This window comes from Tupaia chinensis, unplaced genomic scaffold (assembly GCF_000334495.1).
Source record: "Tupaia chinensis unplaced genomic scaffold, TupChi_1.0 Scaffold000056_1, whole genome shotgun sequence".
In the NCBI taxonomy this organism is placed as follows: domain Eukaryota; kingdom Metazoa; phylum Chordata; class Mammalia; order Scandentia; family Tupaiidae; genus Tupaia; species Tupaia belangeri.
The window spans coordinates 1014219-1036679 of record NW_006159514.1 but is presented as its reverse complement, the minus strand read 5'-3'; the positions used below and the strand labels follow the sequence as shown (position 1 = coordinate 1036679).

The window sequence follows — 22461 nt, the reverse complement described above, 5'->3', positions numbered from 1 at the left end:
GCATGCGCCCTGTAGCAAATACCTCAAAAAAAAATAAAAAAATAAAAAAAGTTTTTTCTTGAAAGTTTAAATTTCACCTGAGCTGTTTTGGATGATCTACAAGTACTGAGATGTACCTAGTTTAACTAGAAGATTTTGCAAAACCTATGAATGGCTATAAGAGGTGAGAAATTTTTCCTGGCAAAAAATGTGTACTATGCAAAAGCAAGTTTTAATTTTTCCAGACTCAGTTATATGTTTTTATTATCATAAAAATAAGACCTATAGTTTGAAAACAAAATCTTTTATTTTGAATCTTTTGAATTTTTGACATTCTCTACAAAATGATGAATAAATAAAATGAACTTTATACAAAGTTTGAAGTACTCATACTTTTTCAACAAATTAAATTGCCCATTCACTTAAACTTTATTACATCTTAAATAACTTTACCTTATTTATTTTTTTCATAGTGTCCTAATATTTACATCTAAGCTTTTTGCCACTTGGAAGTGGTTTCCACAATTTCTGACCATGGACAGCAATTTCACACTAGAGATAACTTGCCAAGTTGACTATGCTTTTTGTTTTGTTTTGTTTTTTTGAGAGGTTTTTGTTACAGGGCATGTGCACTTGCCAGAAAGACAGAAAGAGCCGGACAGAAAGCGAGAAATCACCCCCTGGGGGGGATGACCACACCACAATCCCTTCTCCTCCATTCTCCTCTCAGGATCTTGGGCACACATGCACACATGCCCAGCGTGAGTTTAAGCCACTGGGTCCGGAACTCAAACCATGGTTGATTACATGGGAGTACAGTGACATAGCCATTATGCCAACTGCTGGTCCCGACTATGCTTTTCGAATATATCTCATAGGGAAATTTGTGTGGACTCCTTGATTACATGTAAAAATGGATCAATGTCATATATTTCATTTGGAGTTTACTTACTAGAATTCTATTGAGAGTGATTTTCATTTAATGACTATGAAAAGGGAACTTAATCTGTATCTAAGTCCACCCCCTATGAGTATATAGTGTTAGTGCATTATTTAAAATACTTTTTTTTGCAAACAGAAGTGTTTCATACTTTGTATAAACTTAAGTGTTTACTTAAAAATTTTAGACAGATCAGAAGAAGGAAGCTATTGTTCCTGTGCAAGAGGAATCAGATCTTGAAAAGAAAAGAAGAGAAGCTGAAGCATTGCTCCAAAGCATGGGACTGACTCCAGAATCCCCCATTGGTAAGGATAAGAATATATCCATTTATAAAAAATAGACTATCCTGTTCAGCCTAGACATATCTGAGATGAGTGATGTAGTTTGCACATTTTTACATATTTGTGTCTTTTAAAGTCATTAATCTTATACTTGGAAATTGTCTTTTTTCAGATGCACCAGTAGATGGTAATTTAAATTGTCCAAAAGTGCTGTTGAGCTAATTGTATTTAACAGAACCACCAACTGACTTCTTTTGTTAAATCAATACCTTACTTCACCCAACATTTATTGAGCTAGTTTTGTGTGCCATGCTGTATTAAGCTTTAAGATGACTATGATTCCTGATGCTAATTTTATATTCCTATCTGTGAGATAGAGAGAAATATAATTAATCCAAGCTATAGTATTCAAAAGTAATAGGAAGGGGCCGGCAGCTGACATGGTTAAGGGTGCTGGACTCCCACATGGCCAAACACGGTTCTAGTCCTGGACCTGTTGTCTTGATTTCTCACTTTCTCTCTCTCACTCTATCCCTCTCTGGTCAAAGTAAAATAAATAAATAAATAAAGTTAAATAAAATAATTCTTAGAAAAAAGGTAATAGGAATGGAAGGGAATCTTACAGACTTCTCTCAACACCAATAAGGTAGATAATATTGTTCTTTTGGAGAGGTTATTCTTTTTTTCTTCCCAGAGGGCACATGTGCTCCCTGGAGAAAGAGAAAAAACACCTCCCCATAGGGAATGGCCAGGCCTCCAATCTCCTCGCCTCCATCTCTCCCTCCCTTTGGGATTTTGGGCATATGCACATGCACCTGGAGTGTTTTTCAGGCTGCCAGGTTTGGGACTGAAACCACGGTTGGCCGTGTGGACTCCTTAACCACCTTAACCACCAGCCACCTTAACCCCACGTCATGGACTGGCCCAGGTTATTCATTTTGGTAACTATATTAAACCAAAAAGGAGACATAATAAAGGGTACTGAGAACAGTCTATTGGTAGGTATTAGGAAGTTACCTATCAGGAAGCATTAAATGCTTAAAGTCATTGTGTGCTATGACATAGTATTTTAGTTTGACATAGCTTTTGTTCTTTAAGGAACTAAAATTTCAGGGTTATTTTATAGACTGATTTCATTCAGTCCAGGGGACAACTACCAAAGGTAGTAACTGTTCAATGCCTTTTGTGAAACTGCAGTAAAACTATCTTAGAGCTGTTATTTACAAAAGGTTTCAGGATGAAAAAGCTAGTTGTTCTGGTGGTCTGCTTTATTGTTATTGGGTTGTCGGACCAGTCAAGGCATATTTATCCTATGTTTTTCTACGCAAAAGTGCATCATGACTTTTCTAACAGCCCGATACTTTCATTTTCCTATTCCTTATTGGTAGAATTGGAGGACTGAAGTACATTAATTTTTATGTATTAACTTAAGGTATGTTGCATATTGTAACTTTTAAAGGTAAAAATCAGAATACTTTTTTCTTGTTTCCCATGTAACTTTACCAAGTTGTTTAATAGTTGTAGTCTTTCGGTGATTTTTTTTTTTTTCTGTGCCATTGGCTTTTGTTTTTTCTCTTATAGGATTCTTTTCTTCTTTTTTGTCTTTCTAGGGCTTCAGTTTCACTGAGTCCACTTGCTCATATTTCTTAATTCAAGGCCCACCCCTGTATCACTGATTCTTGTAGACTGTTTTCAGTTGTGTGTCTCTGTGTTTCTCCCTCATTCTCCATCTCCAATTCCATTTTCTTTCTCACGTATGCAAATTTACTCTCCTAATTCCAGTGTATGCAAAAAGTACTGTTTCACTATGTCCATATCATCACTGGGTATTATCCAACTTTCTGGTTTTTGCCAACTTGATGGATATAAAGTACTAGGCCAAGATGTTTTAATATACATTTATCTGATTACAGTGAGGTTGACCATCTACTTATATATCTGTAAATTGCATATTCATACCGTTTTGCCCTTTCGATATTGGCTTTCTCATACATTTTACATATTGTAGAGGAAGGTTTTATCTGTTATGGTCTTCTAGTCTGTTACCTCTTAACTCTGTTTACAGTATCCTTCATTGATATGGTTAAATTCTTTATTTTTGATATGGCCAAATCTAATTATTACCTTTTTGTATGTGCTTTTCTTTTTCTCCAAGAAATCTCCTAAATTGAGGATGCAAATGTAGTCTCTTATATTTTTTCTATTAGTTTTATAGTTTTATCCATCACATTTAGATATTTACTTTTTTTGTAGAGAAAGATTTTTTGCCACAGGGCACATACAGTTGCTGGAAGGACAGAAAGTGAGAAATTGCCCCCCAGGGGAGATGGCTATGCTGCAATCCCTTCTTCTCTATTCTCCTCTCAGGATTTGGGGCATGCACACATAAGCACCCGATGTGAGTTTTAAGCCTCCGAGTCCAGGATGCAGCCCGCTGTCCACTGTGTGGGAGTCCAGAAACATAACTATTATTACACCATTTGCTGGTCTTGATATTTGCATTTTATTTTAAAAAATAGTGTAAGGTAGGGATCTAATGTAATTTTTCTCCATGTTTGCTAATTTTTTTAAATTGCTAGTGGGTGCATGCACACACCAGAAAGAGAGAGAAGAGAGAAAGAAAAAAAAGCATCCCCTAGTGGGGTATGTATGGTCATGCCACAATCCTTTTTCTTCCCTTTCACCACCCTATCAGGATTTGAGGCACATAGGCATACATATTTGGTGTGTTTTTCAAGCTGCCGGGGCTAGGATTTGAACTGTGGTTGAGTATGTGTGATCTGGTTTCCTATGCACAGCACTTAATTCCTGCGCTCTGAGGCCAGTCCATTTATTATTTCAATAGCACTTACTAAACAGTCTATCTTTCCATTGATATCTGATGGCAACTTTGTCATATTGTAAGTTCCCGTATTGTCATGAGCATTTGTGAGCTCAGTATTTTCACTATGGGATCTGTTTGTCTAAGTCTACAAAATTAACCCAGGGTTTTTCTTTTGTTTTTGTTTCCTAAGAATTATTTATTTGGGGGACCAGCAGATGGCATAATGATTACGTTACTGGACTCCCATGTAATTAACTTTGGATTGAGTCCCAGACCCAGCCTCTTAAAACTCACACTGGGCACGTGTACTTGCACACCCAAAATCCTAAGAGGAGAATAAAGGAGAAGGGGTTGTGGTGTGGACATCCCCTTGGGGGTGATTTCTCACTCTTTCTTTCTGTCTCTCTGGTGAGTGCATATGCCCCGGAAGAAAAATCTCAACTGAAAAAAAAAAAAGATTTATTTATCGGTACCAGCAGATGGCATAATGGTTATGTTGCTGGACTCCCACATAGTTGACCATGGTTAGAGCTCCAGTCCCAGTGGCTTAAAACTCATGCCAGGTGGGTCTGCTGTGCACTCAAGATCCCAAGAGGAGAATGGAGGAAAAAGGGATTTGAGCATGGCCTTACCCCCCCCCGGGGGGAGGGGTGATTTCCTGCTTTCTGTCTCTGGCAGACTCACATGCTCTATAGCAAAAATCTCTCAAAAAAAAAAGAAAGAAAGAAGAATTATTCATTTGTTTATTTATTTTCAGTTTTAATTTGACCAGAGAGAAGAGAGAGAGAAAAAAAGAGAAAAAGTGAGAAAGCAAGCTATCAGATCCAGGAGTTGAACTGTAGTCAACCATGTGGGAGTCCAGCACCTTAACACTGCACCACCTATCAGCCCCATTAACTCAGTTTTAATTACTATGACTTTCTATTATCTCCTAATTTCTTTCTTTCTTTTTTTAACAAATATTTCTTCTACCAGCAAGAGAGAAAAAAATAGCATCCCCCAATAGCCCCTTGACCACTATCTACTCCTTGCCTCTGATCATGGGTGCAGATGTGTTCGAGGTACTTAGGAACATTTCCAGATGTGAACCAGGACATCTTCCTCATGGGAAGAAGGTCACACAGAGCATCATGCTCTACCACTATGGCACTGTCCCGACCCTCTGTCCTAATTTCTGATATAGAAAACCACCCCACCTGCTTTGTTCCTCTTTTTCAAAATAGCCCACAAACATTTTGAAAAAGTTTCACAAATATTTTTCTTCCCCACATAAAAATTTGTTTGTTTTCCCCCAAAACCTTGCTGTACTGTACATTGTGTTTAATTGTATAGTTATAATTTTTCTAATATAGAACATCCTGCACACACATAGTATCTACTAATGGAAGAGAGGAAACCAGTTGATCTGTACAATGTCCACCTTCAGGATTTGTCTGATGGCTTCCTCACATTTAGCTTTTGTTCCTCTATCCCTTGTAGTTCCTCTAAACTGGAAGTTAGAATAGAGTAATAAAAAGCTTGGTTCTCTTCAGGGCAAAAATATCTCGTAGGTGATGCCATGTACTTCATATTGCATCAGGCACATCAGTAGTACTTAGGTCTGGTTGTGAGCTATCAATACTAAGGTTGATTACTGGGTTACAGTTGTGGTAGACAGGTGTCTTCATCATAGTTATCACCCCGTGAGTATTAAGTCATATCTGGGGATGATACTTTGGCCTGATATGAATATTCATTTTCCTTCATCAAGTTTTTACCTAATGGTATTAATACTCACTAATGATCCTTATCTAAGTCCGATTTTTAATTAGGAGTTGTAAAACTGTTCTTATAATTCCTCTATTCCTTCTGCATTTATTAGCTGAAGTTCCTAAAGGGAAAGTTTCCCTTAATAATATGAAGTGCTTGGTTACCCTAAGGTATTTCCTGTTAGAAAAACAGGACACATTTTGCTTTTTTCACTTTAATTGCTAATAGCTACTCCAGGGGCAGTGGATGAGTTTTTTCATGTATTTTAAAAATAGGTTAGCAGGGACTATAGATGGTGTGATAGTTAAGGCATCCGGATTTCACATGACTGGTTTGAGTCCTAGACCCAGCAGCTTGAAAATCACACTGGGCTTGTGTGCATGCATGCCACCAAATCCTAAGAATAGAATGGAGACGGGATTGTGGCCATTGCCCTTGGGGACTGATCTCTCACTTTCCTTCTCTCTGTCTCTTCAGTGAGTACACGCGCCCTATGGCCAAAATCAAAAAAAAAAAAAAAGTTAACATTGTGGTTATGCTTTTAAAAATAAATTGAGCCAGTTGCTATTTTATAAAGCAGTTTGTAAAGAATAGGCGTTACCTATTTCTTTAAAACTTGGTAGAATTCAACTATCAAATTTCCTTAGATTATTGCTTTTTTCTCTAGTGGATAATGAGCATCTGCCCCCCCTCCCCCAAAACAATAAACATCTCTTATCTTTATTATCTTTTGTAGTTTTTGCCATTCAGGTCAGGAATTTTTTTTTTTTTTTTTTTGAGAGGTTTTTGCTATAGGGCGCGTGCGCTCGCCAGACAGACATAAAGATAGAGAGATAGAAAACGAGAAATCACCCCCCAGGGGGGATGGCCACGCCTCAATCCCTCCTCCTCCATTCTCCTCTCGGGATCTTGGGCACGCACGCACACACGCCCGGCGTGAGTTTTAAGCCACCGGGTCCGGGACGCGAACCGCGGTCGACTACATGGGAGTCCAGCGACATAGCCATTACACTAACTGCTGGTCCCCAGGTCAGGAATTTTATAGTGGCTTAAACTGAGTCATTCTGGTCCAGGGTCTCTCATGAGGTTGAAGTCAACATACGAGACAAAGTTGTTGTCATCTGAAGGCTTATCTGGGCCTAGAAGAGTTGCTTCTAAGGTGGCTAATGCGCAGGGTTGGAAGTTGGTGTTGGTTAGTACACAGCTAAGTTCCTGTTCACGTGGGCCACTACAGAGATCTGCTTAAATATCCTTGATGCATATTAGCTGAGTTCTTTTAGAATGAGCAATCTGAGAGAGAGTCAGAGAGAGAGAGAGAAGCAAGCTGTATTTTCATGAGTTAAGTTTGGAAGTTACAGAGCATCCCTTCACTATATTCTGTCCATTGGAAGAGAATCACCAAGTCCAGCCAACATTTACAAAGAATCTGTGGGTTGGGGGCTAGCAAGTACCATAATGGTTAAGGCACTAGACTCCCACGTGGTTAACTGCAAGTCAAGTTCTAGATCTGGCGGCTTGAAACTTACACCAGGGACATGTACAAGTGTGCCTGAAATTCTGAGAGGAAGATGGATTGTGGCATGACCATCTCTCCTGAGGAGGTGCTTTCTTGATTTGTCTCTCTGGCAAGTGCACACACCCTATAGCAAAAATCTCCCCCCCCCAAAAAAAAATTGTGGGCATTCTTTAAAACCTCCAAAATAGGGGCCTGCAGGTAGCATGGTGATTAAGGTACTGGACTCCCACATGACTGACTGCAGTTAAAGTCCTGGATCTTGGTGGTTTGCTTTCTCAGTTTCTCTCTCTTGTTCACTGTCTCTGGTGAGTGCATGTGCCTTATAGCAAAATTTTTAAAAATAATAGTAATAAATAAAGACCAGGTGATGGTATAATGGTTATTTCCCCAGACTCTCATATAGTTGACTGCAGTTCAAGTCCCAGATCCAGTGGTTTAAAGCTCATGCCAGGCACGTATACACGCGTGCCCAAAAATCCTAAAGGAGAATGGAAGAGAAGAGATTGTGGCATGGCCATCCTCCCAAGGGGTGATTTCTCGCTGTCTGTCTCTCTCTCTCTCTCTCTGTCTCTACGGCAAGCATACGTGCCCTATAGCAAAAAAATCTCTTAAAAATAGTAATAAATAAAATTAATTCTTGATTTATTGATAAATGAATGTTATTTGTGAAATTTGGTTTTTGGTGCCCTGTGTATGTGGGATTTCAAAGTACACAGATGGAAAAGGAGAAGAACCTTTCAGCCAGAAGGAAAATGAACAAAGACATAAACATTCAAAAGGTTAAAGTGTACTTAGAGAACTAGCAAGTGGTTCACTTTGGCTGCTTACAGAACAGGAGGAGAGAGAATTCTGGACTATGAAGGAACTACTGAGAAATAACTTAAAGGTTTCTCACCGAGGACAGTGATATGATAAGATTTCTTCTTGTCAGTCATAAGGTCTTTGTGTGTATGTGTGTGTTTTAATGAGAGCTGGGATAGACTTTTCTTTCTTTTTTACTTTTCTTTTAGTTTTCTGCCATAGGGCATGTGCCCCCGCCCTGAGAGAATAGCCACGCTACAATCCCTTCTCCTCCATTCTTCTCTCAGAGTTCTGGGTACATGCACATGTGCCTGGCATGAATTTCGTGCCACTGAGTCTGATTCGAACCACAGTTGGCCGTATGGGAGTCCAGCACCTTAACCACCATGCTACCTCTGGTCTCTGGGATAGGCATTATTTTTTTTTAATAATTGTTTTATTTAACTTTATTTATTCTTTATTTTGACTAGAAAGGGACAGAGAGAGCAAGAGAAAAAGTAAGTAAGAAAGCAAGCTGCCTGGTCCCAGACTCAAACCACAGTCAATTATATGGGAGTCCAGCACCCTTAACCACCACACCTCTTGCCGGCCTCTGGGATAGACATTTTATATGACCATAATATGATCATAAAACTAATAACACATCTGGGGCCAGTGAATGGCATAATGGTTATGTCGCTGGATTCTCACGTAGTTGACTATAGTTCAAATCCCAGACCCAGCAGCTTAAAACTCATGCCAGGCACATATGTGTGCATACCCAAAATTCAAAGAGGAGAATGTAAAAGAAGGAATTGCAGTATGGCCATCCCCTTGGGAGGTGATTTTTTGTTTTCTGTCTCTCTGTCTGTCTGTTTCTGGTGAGCACACACTTCCTATAGCAAAAATCTCTTTAAAAATAAAATAAATTAAAACAGGGGCCAGCAGATGGCATGGTAGTTAAGGGTGCTGGACTCCCACATGGGCGACTATGATTGGAGTCCCAAACTTGGAGGCTTTCTCTCTCCCTCCTTCCCTCCCCCACCCCCTCACTCTGTCCTTCTCTGGTCAAATTAAAATAAATTAATAAAATAAATAAAGTTAAATAAAATAATTCTTTTAAAAATAAAAAGCTAATAAGGTATCAATATACAACCTGTTGATAGATTCAGACTAACTCATTAATTTGGCTCTTTTTTTTTTTTTTTTGGGGGATATTTTCCTATGGGTTTTTTTTTGGAGAGATTTTTGCTATAGGAAATGTGCGCTCACCAGAAAGACAGAGACAGACAGAAAGCGAGAAATCACCCCCCGGGGGGATGGCCACACTGCAATCCCTCCTCCTCCATTCTCCTCTAAGGATCTTGGGCATGCACGCATACACGCCCGGTGTGAGTTTAAGCTACCGGGTCTGGGACTTGAACTGCAGTCGACTACATGGGAGTCCATTGACACAGCCAATATGCCAACTGCTGATCCCTAAATTTGGCTCTTCTTGAGCCAATTAGAATAGGCTGAGACATTGCTTTCTGAAACACAAGTGTCTAGTATTTAGTTCCTGAGTTCTAGTACTTTAAAAAGAAAAGTTTATCTATTTACTCAAAAAAATCTTGATGTAGCACCTTCTGTAAATCAGGTTTTGGAATGGGCTTCTGAACAATGCAGATAAGAATCTTGCTCTTTTCCAGCTTATGTTCTTGTTGGAGAAATAGATTACCGCAATGATACAATAGTATGAGACTACAAGGAATAACATTAGATAGGGTGTTCAAGAAAAGATCAGGAAAAGAAGTGGACTTGGAAAGCCCAGAAAGGGCAACCATGCTAAGGTGGAAGGGAGGGGCATTGCAGGTAGGACTGTGAGACAGGGTCCTGAGCAGTAGACCTAACTTGATTGGACCAGCGTGGTCACTCTGTTATGGGGAGAGGGGAGAAGAGTGGAAGTGGGCAAAGGTCAGGGTAGGAAGGCCTCCTAGGTGGAGGAAGGAGTCTTAATGGGAGGGTGATAAACAGGAGCATGTTTAGATGGGTCATTAAACCAAACTACTATGGAGACCAACGCCTGATTTTTTAAATCATACCTATGACCAGCCTTTAATTATGGCAGTCTTATAACCTCCCTTAGGTAACTCTAATTTTAGAGTTAGCTCTAAAAATGTTGGTTAAGGAAACCAGCAGTTAGCATAATGGCTGTAATGGCTGTGTCGCTGGACTCTCACGTAGTCGACTGCAGTTCGCATCCCAGACCCGGTGGCTTAAAACTCACACCGGGTGTGTGTGCATGTGTGCCCAAGATCCTGAGAGGAGAATGGAGGAGAAGGGATTGCGGTGTGACTATCCCCCCTGGGGGGTGATTTTCACTTTGTCTCTATGTCTCTCTCTGTCTGGCGAGCGCAAGCGCCCTATAGCGAAAACCTCTCCAAAAAAAAAAAAAAAGTTGGTTAAGATAAACCTCTCTCAGGACCAGCAGTTAGCGTAATGGCTATGTTGCTGGACTCCCATGTAGTCGACCGTGGTTCAAGTCCTGGACCTGGTGGCTTAAAATTCACGCCGGGTACGTGTGCGTGCGTGCCCAAGATCCCGAGAGGAGAATGGAGGAGAAGGGATTGGGGCATGGCCATCCCCCCTGGGGGATGATTTCCTGCTTTCTGTCTCTCTGTCTCTCTCTTTCTGGTGAGCACATGTGCCCTGTAGCTAAAACCTCAAAAATAAATAAATAAATAAATAAATAAACCTCTCTCTCAGTAAATCATTTCTTGCTAATAGTTTTTTTTCTTAGTCAAAGAGAACTAGATAAAATGTTTTTAGCTGAGGTAAATATTATAGTACTAGTATTATATTTTTATATTCATATAGTGTGTACATGCTTAGACTATAATATAGAATACACACAGATCTGTTTTTTTATTTATGCCTATATTTCTTTTGTTGTTGTTGTTTTTATGAATGTAGGTCTGAGAGAGAAAAGGAGAACAAAGGAAGATATTGCTAAACCCCAAACTTAGTTTAGTGTTACTGCTAAATTAAAACATGAAGAGATAATTTAACCTTTTTAAACACAATTTTTTAAATTATTTAATTTTATTTATTGTTGTTATTTTAATTTGACCAGAGAGAGAAAAAGAGGGAGAGTGAGAAAGTAAGCCGCCAGGTCCGGGATTTGAACCACAGTCAACCATGTGGGAGTCCAGTGTCTTAACCACTATGCCACTCGCTGGTCCCTGTAAACATAAATGTCTTTATTTAGTGAATACGACTGGTTGTATGATTTTAAAGAACATTTTATATGTAATTTAAACTTTGTTATGTATTTGGAATAATTGCTAAAGGAAGAATAGAGGAAGCAGCATAGCCTATCACTCAAATAACTTATTAATAATCAATAACAGTATTTTTATAGAATACATTGTGTGGCATAATTTCCAGCAAAGTTTTTTGGGAGAGATATCTTCTCAATTCACTATCAGCTTATCAATCATAAACTACTTGACCTGAGAGTTTTAGTTGCCATTAAGAGTAAAGATTCAGGGACCAGCAGTTGGTGTAATGGCTGTGTCACTGGACTCGATTGCGGATCGAGTCCTGGACCTGGTGCCTTAAACTCACGCTGGCGCATGTGCATGTGTGCCCAAGATCCTGAGAGGAGAATGGAGGAGAAGGGATTGTGGCATGGCCATCCTCCCTGGGGGGTGATTTCTCGCTTTCTGTCTCTCTGTCTGTCTCTGTCTTTCTGGCGAGCGCACGTGCCCTATAGCAAAAACCTCTCAAAAAAAAAAAAAGGAGTAAAGATTTAGTTCTGGTGAGATAGAATAGAATAGGGAAACCGTGAACAGAAAGGCTTTGAAAAAAGAAGCCAAATGTCATTGCTTTTATTTATTTTAGCTCATGATAATTTATTTTAAATTTCAAATAACATAAAAACATGTGAGATTATATTGATCAAAACAGCCTGAGCTGATTACCACTGAATTAAGAGTCTCTTCAGATAGCTAGAGAAATGAACAGAGGGTCTGCTGTTCCTTCTTAGATCAGTTAACACTTTGTTTAAGACTTAACATTTAAGTTTCCAAATCAGATGTCTAGAAATCTAATCTTTCTGTTTTTCTTGTTTTGAAGCCATTTTCCATCACGTAGTAACGTTGTAGTGGAATCTGTGGAGGGTTAAAAGGCTTTGTGACAATCTCACTACCCTTAGAAAACTAGGCTAAGTGCATTTCATAAGCCTTAATACATATGCCTTAATTTTCAGTGTTAATATCCAGCATTTATTTATAATTTGGCCTGAAAAATATAGAATACAGATGAAAACCATGGCTACCAGACATTTTTTGAAAGTAAACCTTAGTTTTAAAAAAAATCCACTTTATGTCATTACCCAGAATGAATATTTTTCTTTTCATCATGGAATACATTCTTTGGGTATTTATTAAATATTTTTGTAGTGTAGAAATACAAAAACACTGCTAGAAAACTTAAAAGGGCTTATTAAAAATATCAATCTATTGTTTTCTTTAAATGAAATGTTTTCTTTTTTTATTATTTTATGAAAGTAATTTGTTAAAAGATCAGTTAATAAAATCTCTTGAGCCGGCCCCATGGCCTGGTGGTTAAAAGAGCCAGGTTCCACACAACTGACCATATGGTTGGAATCCGAGCCCTGGCAGCTTGAAAAACACTGAGAGCACGTATGTATGCATTCCCAATATCCCAACAGGGTAGAGAAGTGGAGAAGGGATTTTGGCATGACCACAACCCCACTGAAGGGTGCTTTCTCCCTCTTCTTTCTCTGTCTCTTTCTGTGGTGAGTACACATGCTTTCTGACCAGTGAAACAAAACCACACCTCTTAATGTCTCAGTGTTGGTAGATTCTTATTTATTTGGTAATTTGACTGCTTTTTGTCAGAGATCCTTGAAAGCAGGAACAATGATGACTTGCGTTTTTTTCTTTTTTAAGAGAGATTTTTGCCATAAGGCATTGTGCTCGCTGGAGAGACAGAGAGACAGAAAATGAGAGATCACCCCCCACCCCAGGGATGGCCACATTGCAATCCCTTCTCCTCCATCGTCCTCTTGGGATGTTGGGCATGCACGCAGGCACACACGCCTGGTGTGAGTTTCAAGTCTAGGACTGGAACTGAAGTCAACTACTTGAGAGTCCAGTGACACAACCTTTATACCATCTGCTGGTCCCCTGACTCACATTTTTATTCCCAGTGTCAGCACAAGCTAGATGTTTAATTGCTTCTTCAATTATTAAGTCATCTAGCTTTCCACCTGGTAAGGCCAAGCAAACACCATCTTCGTTTAAGACAGCGACAATAGCCAAATCTTACTGTTTAAATTTTAATAAACAGAGAGTGGAAATAGAAATCTATTTCATAAAATGTGTGCCTTGATTTTATTTTTTAACTATAGTAGCCAGTCTTAAGAAAGTTAATTTTAGACACAACTTTTAGGATATATCAAATGTAGAGTTCTTTTTTAAAGGGTGATACAAAAAATAAAATGTATCTTTTGTATGTATATGTGTCTATAAAATGTATCTTTTGTGTGTATGTGTATCTACTGTTTTAGCCATCTTGTAAAACAATGAAAACAGATATTGTCAATTACTCTGCTGATGGCCTGAGACTGTATCAATAGGAGAGAGTACATTGATTACTGTGGTAGCTTATTATCTGAATTTTCTTTTATTGGGGAGAAACAAAAGTTTGCTAGCCAAAATAAGTCTACCTTTGCCCCCTGTGGTGACTTGAATATTTTAAATATGATTTTTAGATGAGACTGTTGTGTCACGTTTTTCAAGTTTAGCTTAATTTTAGGAAATTGTTCCCTGTAAAGGAATTTTGGTGTACTTAGTTTTTTTTTTAAGAGAGATTTTTGCTATAAGGCACGTGCGGTTGCTGGAGAGACAGAAAGACAGAAAGTGAGAAATCACCACCCGGGGAGATGGCCACACTGCAATTCCTTCTTCCTTCTCCTCTTGGGATTTTGGACACACATGCACACACACCCAGCACGAGTTTTAAGCCACCAGGTCTGGGACTTGAACTGCAGTCCACTATGTGGAAGTGCAGCAATATAACCATTGCGTCATCAGCTGGCCCCCAAGTTCTTAGAGTATCTCAATACTAAAATAATTTTTTTAAATTTAAGGTTCTGAATTTTATTACAGAGAATAAAAAAAAAAAAACCCACTTAGAGATTCATGGAAGATAAACTTTATTATAAGGAGAAGGACCATAGAGAAAAGGGAGAAATTAATAGTTCAGAGTTAAGGTTTAAAACAGCATTTTTCAGAAGGACAGAAAGAGAAAGATATGCAAACCAGAGTTATTTGAATGTTAGCATTCCAGGCCAGGAGTTCTTGTATCCACAAGGGGGCATTATTGTAGCATGGGCTGCATTTGATTCTAAGTCTCTTGCGCTAGACCAGACCTCACAACTTTAGGTAACGACAGATGCCACCCCTTCCGTTTCACCATCTTCTACCAACATTATCCTCCCTCCATCTACTTTCCTTTGGCCATCTGCATTTTCGAGGTCCTTCCTGCTTTTTCTAGGTCCTTCCTTCCAAAAGCCTATTGCCACATATTTCTATTTGAAAAATAACTGGACTGCTTGCTGTCCTTCATCCTTGAGACTTCTGAGTATTTTCGAATGGTTGACCCAGATACAGTGCTAGTTCTGAATATAGGTGCAAACCCAGATCTTCTGTGGTTTAAAGATATTCTGGTTGTTTCATCACAGGCCAACAGGCAGCAGTGTTGATTTTATATCCTGGGAAGGCCCGTGTATAAGCTGGCAGGTAAGGCCTTCTTGAATTGACTTTTGACCAAAAGAGTCGCAGTATTTTTTTTTTTTTTCAGTTTTGTCAGAGGGCACACGTACTTGCTGGAGAGAGACAGAGACAGACAGTGAGGAGAAGTGAGAAATCCCCTCCCACATGGGGAATGGTCACACTGCAGTCCCTACTCTACCATCTCTTTCTCCTTTTGGGATTTTGGACATGTTCTCAAGCTGGCAGGTCTGGGACTTGACCCACGCAGTTGGCCATGTGGAATCCAGCCACCTTAACCACCACACCACTAGCTGGCCCAAGAGTCACAGTACTACAACCTTCCTTTTTTTTATTTTTAAGAATTATCTTGGGACCAGCAGATGGCGTAATAGCTACTTCGCTGGACTCCCATGTAGTCGACTGTGGTTTGAGTCCCGGACCCGGTGGCTTAAAACTCACAGCAGGCACATGTGCGTGCGTGCCCAAGATCCTGAGAGGAGAATGGAGGAAAAGGGATTGCGGTATGGCCATCCTCCCTGGGGGATGATTTCTGGCTTTCTGTCTCTCTGTCTCTATCTTTCTGGTGAGCACACGCACCCTATAGCAAAACAAGACCTCTCCAAAATAAATAAAATGTGTTTATTTATCTGTTTATTTAAATTTGATTGGAGAAGGACAGAGTGAGAGTGAGAGAGCGAGTATGGGAGAGAGAAAGTGAGAAAACAAGCAAGCTACCTGGTCCAGAATTCAAACTGCAGTTGGCCATGTGGGAGTCCAGCACCCTAACCACCATGCCACCTGCCAGCCCCTCCAACCATACTTTTATAATAAGGTAATGCTGTGGTATGGATTTCTTTTTCAGTTTATTTAATATTTATCCTTTGTTCTCAAAGAAGGCAATAAGCAGCTTTGCTGTAAACTTCTAGGAAGCTTAAATTCAATAACATACTCATGTTTATAATGATTCCTGTATTTTGGAGCTTTTAAATCCTATTTTAGGCTATTTTATATTTATAGCTGTGAAGTGAAGGTAATTAATTGAATCACAGTTCTTACTAAGTAAATCACATCTCAGATACTTGGCAAAAGCTAGTTATCAATAGCTTATATTATTTTCAAAGCTGATTGGGCTCATAAACCCTCCTTTTAAAAATGAGATCCTGGGACCAGCAGATAGTGTAATGGTTATGTTGCAGGACTCCCACATGGCTAACCACGGTTTGATTCCCAAACTCAGCAGATTGAAACTCACGCTGGGCATGTGTGTGTGCGTGCCTGACTGCCCAAAATCCCAAGAGGAGAATGGAGGAGAAGGGATTGCAGTGTGGCCATCCCCCCCTGGGGGATGTCTCTGGCAAGCACATGTGGCTTTTTGTCTGTCTCTAGCAAGCATATGTGCCCTGTAGCAAAAAATTTCTCTTAAAAAAAAAAAAAAAAAAAGAATCCAGAAGTGAATCGTTTCTTCGAGTTGAGAACCTATGAGTTGTTCAGGTACCATTGCTGATGGGGGTTTTTAACCTCCCCGAGTGTATGCTTTCACTGGTTCCCAGGTCTGGAGAGGTCTGGGAGTATGGTGGCCTTGCCTTCCTGCGTAATTATTGTGTCCTTTGATTTTTCTAGACTAATTATATAAAATGTGTCACCAAATAACACTACTGTTCCCCTTTTTTCTTTATTAGCACTCCTCCTTTACTCAATGATAGTAATTTCCTTGTTCACCGTCTGTGGTATGCATAACATTATTGCAAGGAGAAGTTGGTGGCCCAGATAATAATTGAGAGTTCTTGCTAAGTTCTCTCCATCAAGCTAGCTTGAAACCATCTTTTGGCAGAAAGAATATACTTCTGGGATGGAGATTTTTCTCTAATATCAAATTCAAAGTCATGGCAATTTATTTTGCCCCTGTATACCTAAGAGACTATGATAATTTGGTATCATTACCCTCTTTATTTTTTTATTTCTGAAACTTTTATTTCCTATCTGGTTAGGTCAGTGTGTGTGTCCGTTGTTGTTGTCCTATACCGTTTAGCCTGTTGCTATAAAGAATTTTGGTTAGTATTTTTTTAATAAGCAGCCTTAACTGAGTAAGATACTGCTAAACTTGTTAAGTGGAGTTATTGATAGTTCAACTCCCCAGAAAGGGAGAAAAGCATATTAAGTTGGAAAGGAATTTTAAAGTTTATCACAAATTACATTGATAGAAATTTTACCATTTTTTCACTAATAACTCTGACATATATACTTGGAAAAAATATTTTCCCAAGTAAGAAGTATGTGATTTAAAGAATACAGAATTTCTTCTTTGGAAATCTTTAACATGAAAACATGATGCCTCACTGTAATAAACATTTGAGCTTACAGCACAAGCTGCTCTTACATAATCACTCTCTATTCTCAGATCAGTTGCGACTTTGACTAGGGAAAGTCTCACAATGAGTATGGGCCAAAAGATGAGGAAATGTAACCTCAGAGAGGTTAGGAGCAGTATTACTTTACTTCTAGGTGCAAGTCGGTCTTAGCTGCTTTGAATTGTGCATGCAGCACTAGCACAGCGTTAGCCACATGTGAACTATGTGGTGCTCTCTGGTCTTTGAACTGTTTCTGATAGATGTGATCATAGTATTACAAATAATATTTCTTATAATCCTTTGGAATTTAAGCACGAATTCCTACTACTGTATCTCAGGAAACAAGCATTTTAGCTGTGAGCTTTTTTCTCTTACAATCTTGCTGGTTACCAATAGAACCTAGCCATTGAACTAATAAGGATGATCAGCTTTATACCTTTGATTAAGATACAGTTCTTCAGACTGTATTTGTACCTTTTGTTCTGTCTCCAAGCCCACTGTTTTCACCGCAGCGTGTATGAACATTTAAACACTAGTCTCATGGTTCAGTGAATACGGCCATTCCAGGAACACAGACTTTGAATTAAATACATATTCCTTCAGTTCCAAGGGACTTAACCTTCTTTTCAGTAGACTTAAGAGAAGGGCTCTCAGTTCAATGTAAAATGTCTCAGTCGCTTAATATTGCACGTTGAAAATTACTTTTAAAAGATGTTTGGGGTTGGGGACATTTGTGATACAATTTAACCAGAAGATGGCAGTGATGATCCTCGTATGGTCCCTGCAACGGTAATCAGAAAGTTTTACCATGTTAGAGCATGAGACATGCACGTTCAACTATTGGTATATAACGTTAAAAGTTGGCAATTTAGGGGAAAGTGTTTGCTGTTTATTTTATATACTATAAGAATATGTATTTTCTATAAGAAGGGATTAAGAATATTTTGGGTGTCTGTATCTTTGTCTGTACACTTCAGTTTTTTCTGAATACTGGGGTAAGGAAGTTACCATAAGTCTTGCCTTGTTTAATTTGCATGTATCATTTTATGTTATGCATCATGTCTGAAAGGCATGCTGTTTTATGGCCTGTTTGCATTTTTCACCCAAATTGCTGGAAACTAATGGACATTTTAAAGGAGCCATTCCTTTGGTTGCAGACATTTTTGTAAATTGCTGTCTTGTGGGGGGATAAAATAAATCATTTTAAACATTTTTTGAGAGAAAAAAATTGTTAAAGAAAAATTAACATTTTAAAACAAATCTCAGAAAAGCAGAGATTAAATGACTTACTGAAGCATATTTCAGAGTTTTAATTTGGGCAGCAATTACAAATAATACTTTATAATCTGGTGATCTTAAAAGTACAAAGTTAGAGGGACCAGCAGGTGGCATGGTGATCGGGGTACTAGACTCCCACATGGCCGACTATAGGTCGAGTCCCAGACCTGGTAGTTTGCTTTCTCTCATTCCCTCTCCATCTCTCTCTGATGACTATAGCAAGTTAAAAAAATAATAATAAACAAAGTAAATAATTCTTAAAAAAGACTTTTTTAAAGTGCAAAGTTAGAAAGGGGGAAAGGAATGTTCTCCTTTGAAAATTAGTGGCCACATTTGGTGATGGATGAGATGAATATGCATCCTTCCATAATCTTGTCTTTATGATTTTTTTAATATAAAGCCCAAAATGCATTTTGCCAGAGAAATTGCATGAATCTTCAGCATGCGTTGTTAACTTTGTCTTTTCCCCTTTCTTTTATTGTTCATTTTCATTCATGTATTTTTGTTTTTTGGTTTGCCATTATTTTCTTTTTCATTAATTACTTCATGTTAAATTATTTTGAAACGTCATAAGCCGAGCAACCTCTCCGTGTAGTAACAGCGGATACCTGTCTGTTTCACTATTTAGTCCCTCCTCCTATGTCTCCATCCTCCAAATCTGTGAGCACGCCAAGCGAAGCTGGGAGCCAAGACTCTGGAGATGGCGCCGTGGGATCTAGGTAAAGCAATTTTTAAAAAATGCCTTAGTGATAGAATACATTCAGTGCACAAGTACTGTTAACGATGTTTTATAGGACTCTAAATAGTTGTGTTTAGGTAGTCCTAATGTTTCAAAATTTAAATGCCAAAGAAAGTCTTTTTTGTAAATGGGGGAGTTTTGTTGTTGTTGTTTTTGCAATATTTTAATTGTCTCACTTGATTAATTAAGTACTAAATAGTTAACTGATTTTATGCTAATTATAAATAAAGATGTTAATGCATTTAAATTTTTTCTGTTTAAGCAAACTTTGCTGGTTATTAGTTGAATGTTTTGGGTATAAATTCAGTGTGTAAAAACTCTAGTGCGCTTAATTCCCCATTCAGTAATTGAAAATCTAAGTAATTCAGCTAAGTAGTCCAATTCTGTTCTATTAAATCACTAGTTCTGCTAATTAAGATAGAAAGTAGTAATGCATAAATTATTTAAAATAAGGAACGATGGCTCAGGAAATATTGGAGTGTTTACTGCCAACTTTTGCTGAACTTGAAACCTCCTTGTAAAGTTAAATTTCATGTTTGTTTTAGGATATTGTATACATGTTGGGACTTCTAAAAGTTCAGTAAACTTTCCTCCTAAGATTGTATTCAGAAAAGTATTACAGCATATTCTTTGAAACTCACTCACACACATGATAATATTAAGTCTTTAATAGCATCATACTTTTCTGACTTCTCACAGCTGAAATGAGATTGAACATAGCTAGTCAAAATACACAGCTAATTCAGAATTCTTATTTTTGGCCAGGAAAATAAATGTCCTAAGGATATCTTTTAGCACACCTTTTAGTAAGAAATAAACTTTTAGAACTTTTATCTTTTTTATTCCCAACTCCCTCTGATTGAAGTTACAAACAAGTTATGAAAGCCTGAAAGAGAGGGTAAGAAAAAAGTAAGGGAACTGGTTGATCCTTAAACTCAATACTGTAATCAGTTCCTGAATAATCAGGTTAACATTTAAAAGGTACATAAAGTTTGCCAGTATGAATTTGAGATGTGCTTTCCAAAAATTGTTATATATTAAACCAAAATTGCAAATGTAAGCAATGCTGTCTTGGAGTCCAATGACATAACTCTTTCGTTTAGGAAAAATAAAAAGTGCCTTTTAATAGAAATAAAAAGTTATTACCTTATAAAGTAGTATGTATTATGGGTTAAAGAGTGTTTTATAATTATGTATTTTTATACAAATATGTCAGTATTCCTTTAAATACCTAATAAGCAACTGGCATTTTCAACTGAAGTTTTATTTTTCCTTCTACAACAAACATTACCATAGTAAAAATATTTCCCAAGATAAAATAATTACTATATTTATAAGTTTGTTCATTTGACTTTATATATTATTTTTATGTAGATTCCATACTGTGTACATCACGAGCCTATTGTTCTTGATTTTGAATAGAAGTAGAAAGATTATTTCAATGCAGTGTCAGAAAATTTGCTTTCAGATGTACTGTGTAACATCTACTTGTTCTTTTAAATTAGCATGAATTAAAGTGTATTCTTCTCAGTTTCACAAACAAGCTAGAAATTATTAGAGACTCCTCAGAATATTGAAATTGGCATAGAGAGTAAAACCTGTTAAAATATTTACTTTTGTATAGAACAGATATTCATCCAATTGCTAGCTTTGAGTTAATTACTATAGCTTAGCACAGAAAATAACATCATGATGGCTTTTACTTTCCTAGAATTTTCATTCTACTGATTATATAATTCATTTAAGGATATATTGACTTTAAGCTTTAAGAGAAATGTGCTAACTTATGTTTAGTATATAGATATTTTATGATAAATTGTAAAACAAGCAATTTAATATCATGTGGGTTAGTTTTTCTTACTAGAGAATGAATATAAGGTTAGTTTTTTCTAAATGTAACAAGAGAGGAAAAAATATCTTTTTGAATGAGGTGACCTTTTATCTTTTTAATCTTCATACATGCATTGTTTTCTTTATGGGCATAGGCTTATTTTGAAACATTAATTTTCAGGAGGGCTGCATATGTTATATACACACACACATGCACACACAAATATATGAAACTGAATTCCACTAAGTCATCTCTAGATTCCATAGCAGAGGGTAGTATTGTTAATGGTGAAACGGGCAGTGAAATAATGGATTTTCAAATATATAGCATTTAAAAAGAATGCTTGTGTGTCAGAGTGAAGTGACATGAACTCATATTAAACAGACATGAAGATAATGAGAGAATAAAAATAAGAAAAAAATATCACAGGAAAATGCATGAAGATGTTGTGAAACATGTGAACCTGTACACTCAAGTCCATTAGCTGGCTAAAATGGTCTAAGGTTTCTACATACAAGGACTAGAAAAAGATAAATTAGACATTATAAAATATAATCTCTAAGCATGCCTCAGTCATTCTTTCTAAATGCCGAAAATTGGGACTGGTGGTAATTTATGAGTAAATATTGAAGGCCAATGAGAAGCGATATTTCTCTAATTTTATAGATTAAAAAGATACATTTCCTTAAGTTTCTAGTTCACTTTTTCAATCACCTGTGTTATTTCTAGATTTAGGTGGCAGTTATTAAATTGGGTAATCTATGCCCTTTGTTCCTTTTTTCCATTTTTGGTCATTTTACAGGCTTTTGGGTTATATAGGATTTATATTTTGTATGTCTGAAGATGCCTTTAATAAGTCTAAACGTGTGTGTTATACAGTGTGTTTTCAGTACTGGCTATATTTTGAGGTAAAGTCTTACTTGATTTTAGACTACAACGACATTCTTAACAAGGAGCTTTATGTCATTGGTAACAGCTAGAGCTCTTATATAATGTAAAGGCTGTTGGGAAACATTCCTTGGAGACCATTTCATAGAACCCTTTTGATTTAACAAAGCCTGAGTTTGTTGCTGTTCACTGCTTAGTACAAAGTAGGTCTTCATTGTGGCCTCTTCCTTCATTGAATATACACAATCCTGTTTAAATTCCATCTGTATCTTTTTTAAATGAAGGAATTCCACAGTGCAATTTTTTGTGACTGTTTTTATTGATAATATATAGGCAGGTAGAGGAGAGAAATCATACGCTGTACTAAAAAAATTTAATAACTAAAACCAAGTGCATTTATAACTTATGTAAGTGAGAAACAGATGACAGAAATGGTAGTAATAAATGTGTGCTTAAATTTTTATGGAACTATGAGCATTATACAATCCTGTACAAACTATGTTATGTATTACTAACTTACAGGAAT

The 22461-nt window shown here is 37.5% G+C and overlaps 1 protein-coding gene across 1 annotated transcript in view; it reads left to right on the top strand.

The window, feature by feature from the left end:
- DYNC1I2 (dynein cytoplasmic 1 intermediate chain 2) overlaps positions 1-22461 on the top strand; it is a gene marked incomplete in the record, with an annotated part of 69893 nt that overhangs the window by 7415 nt on the left and 40017 nt on the right. Inside the window, 2 exon segments of the mRNA XM_006141500.3 lie at positions 1107-1224; positions 19106-19196. Coding sequence (XP_006141562.2) covers positions 1107-1224; positions 19106-19196 — 209 coding nt within the window.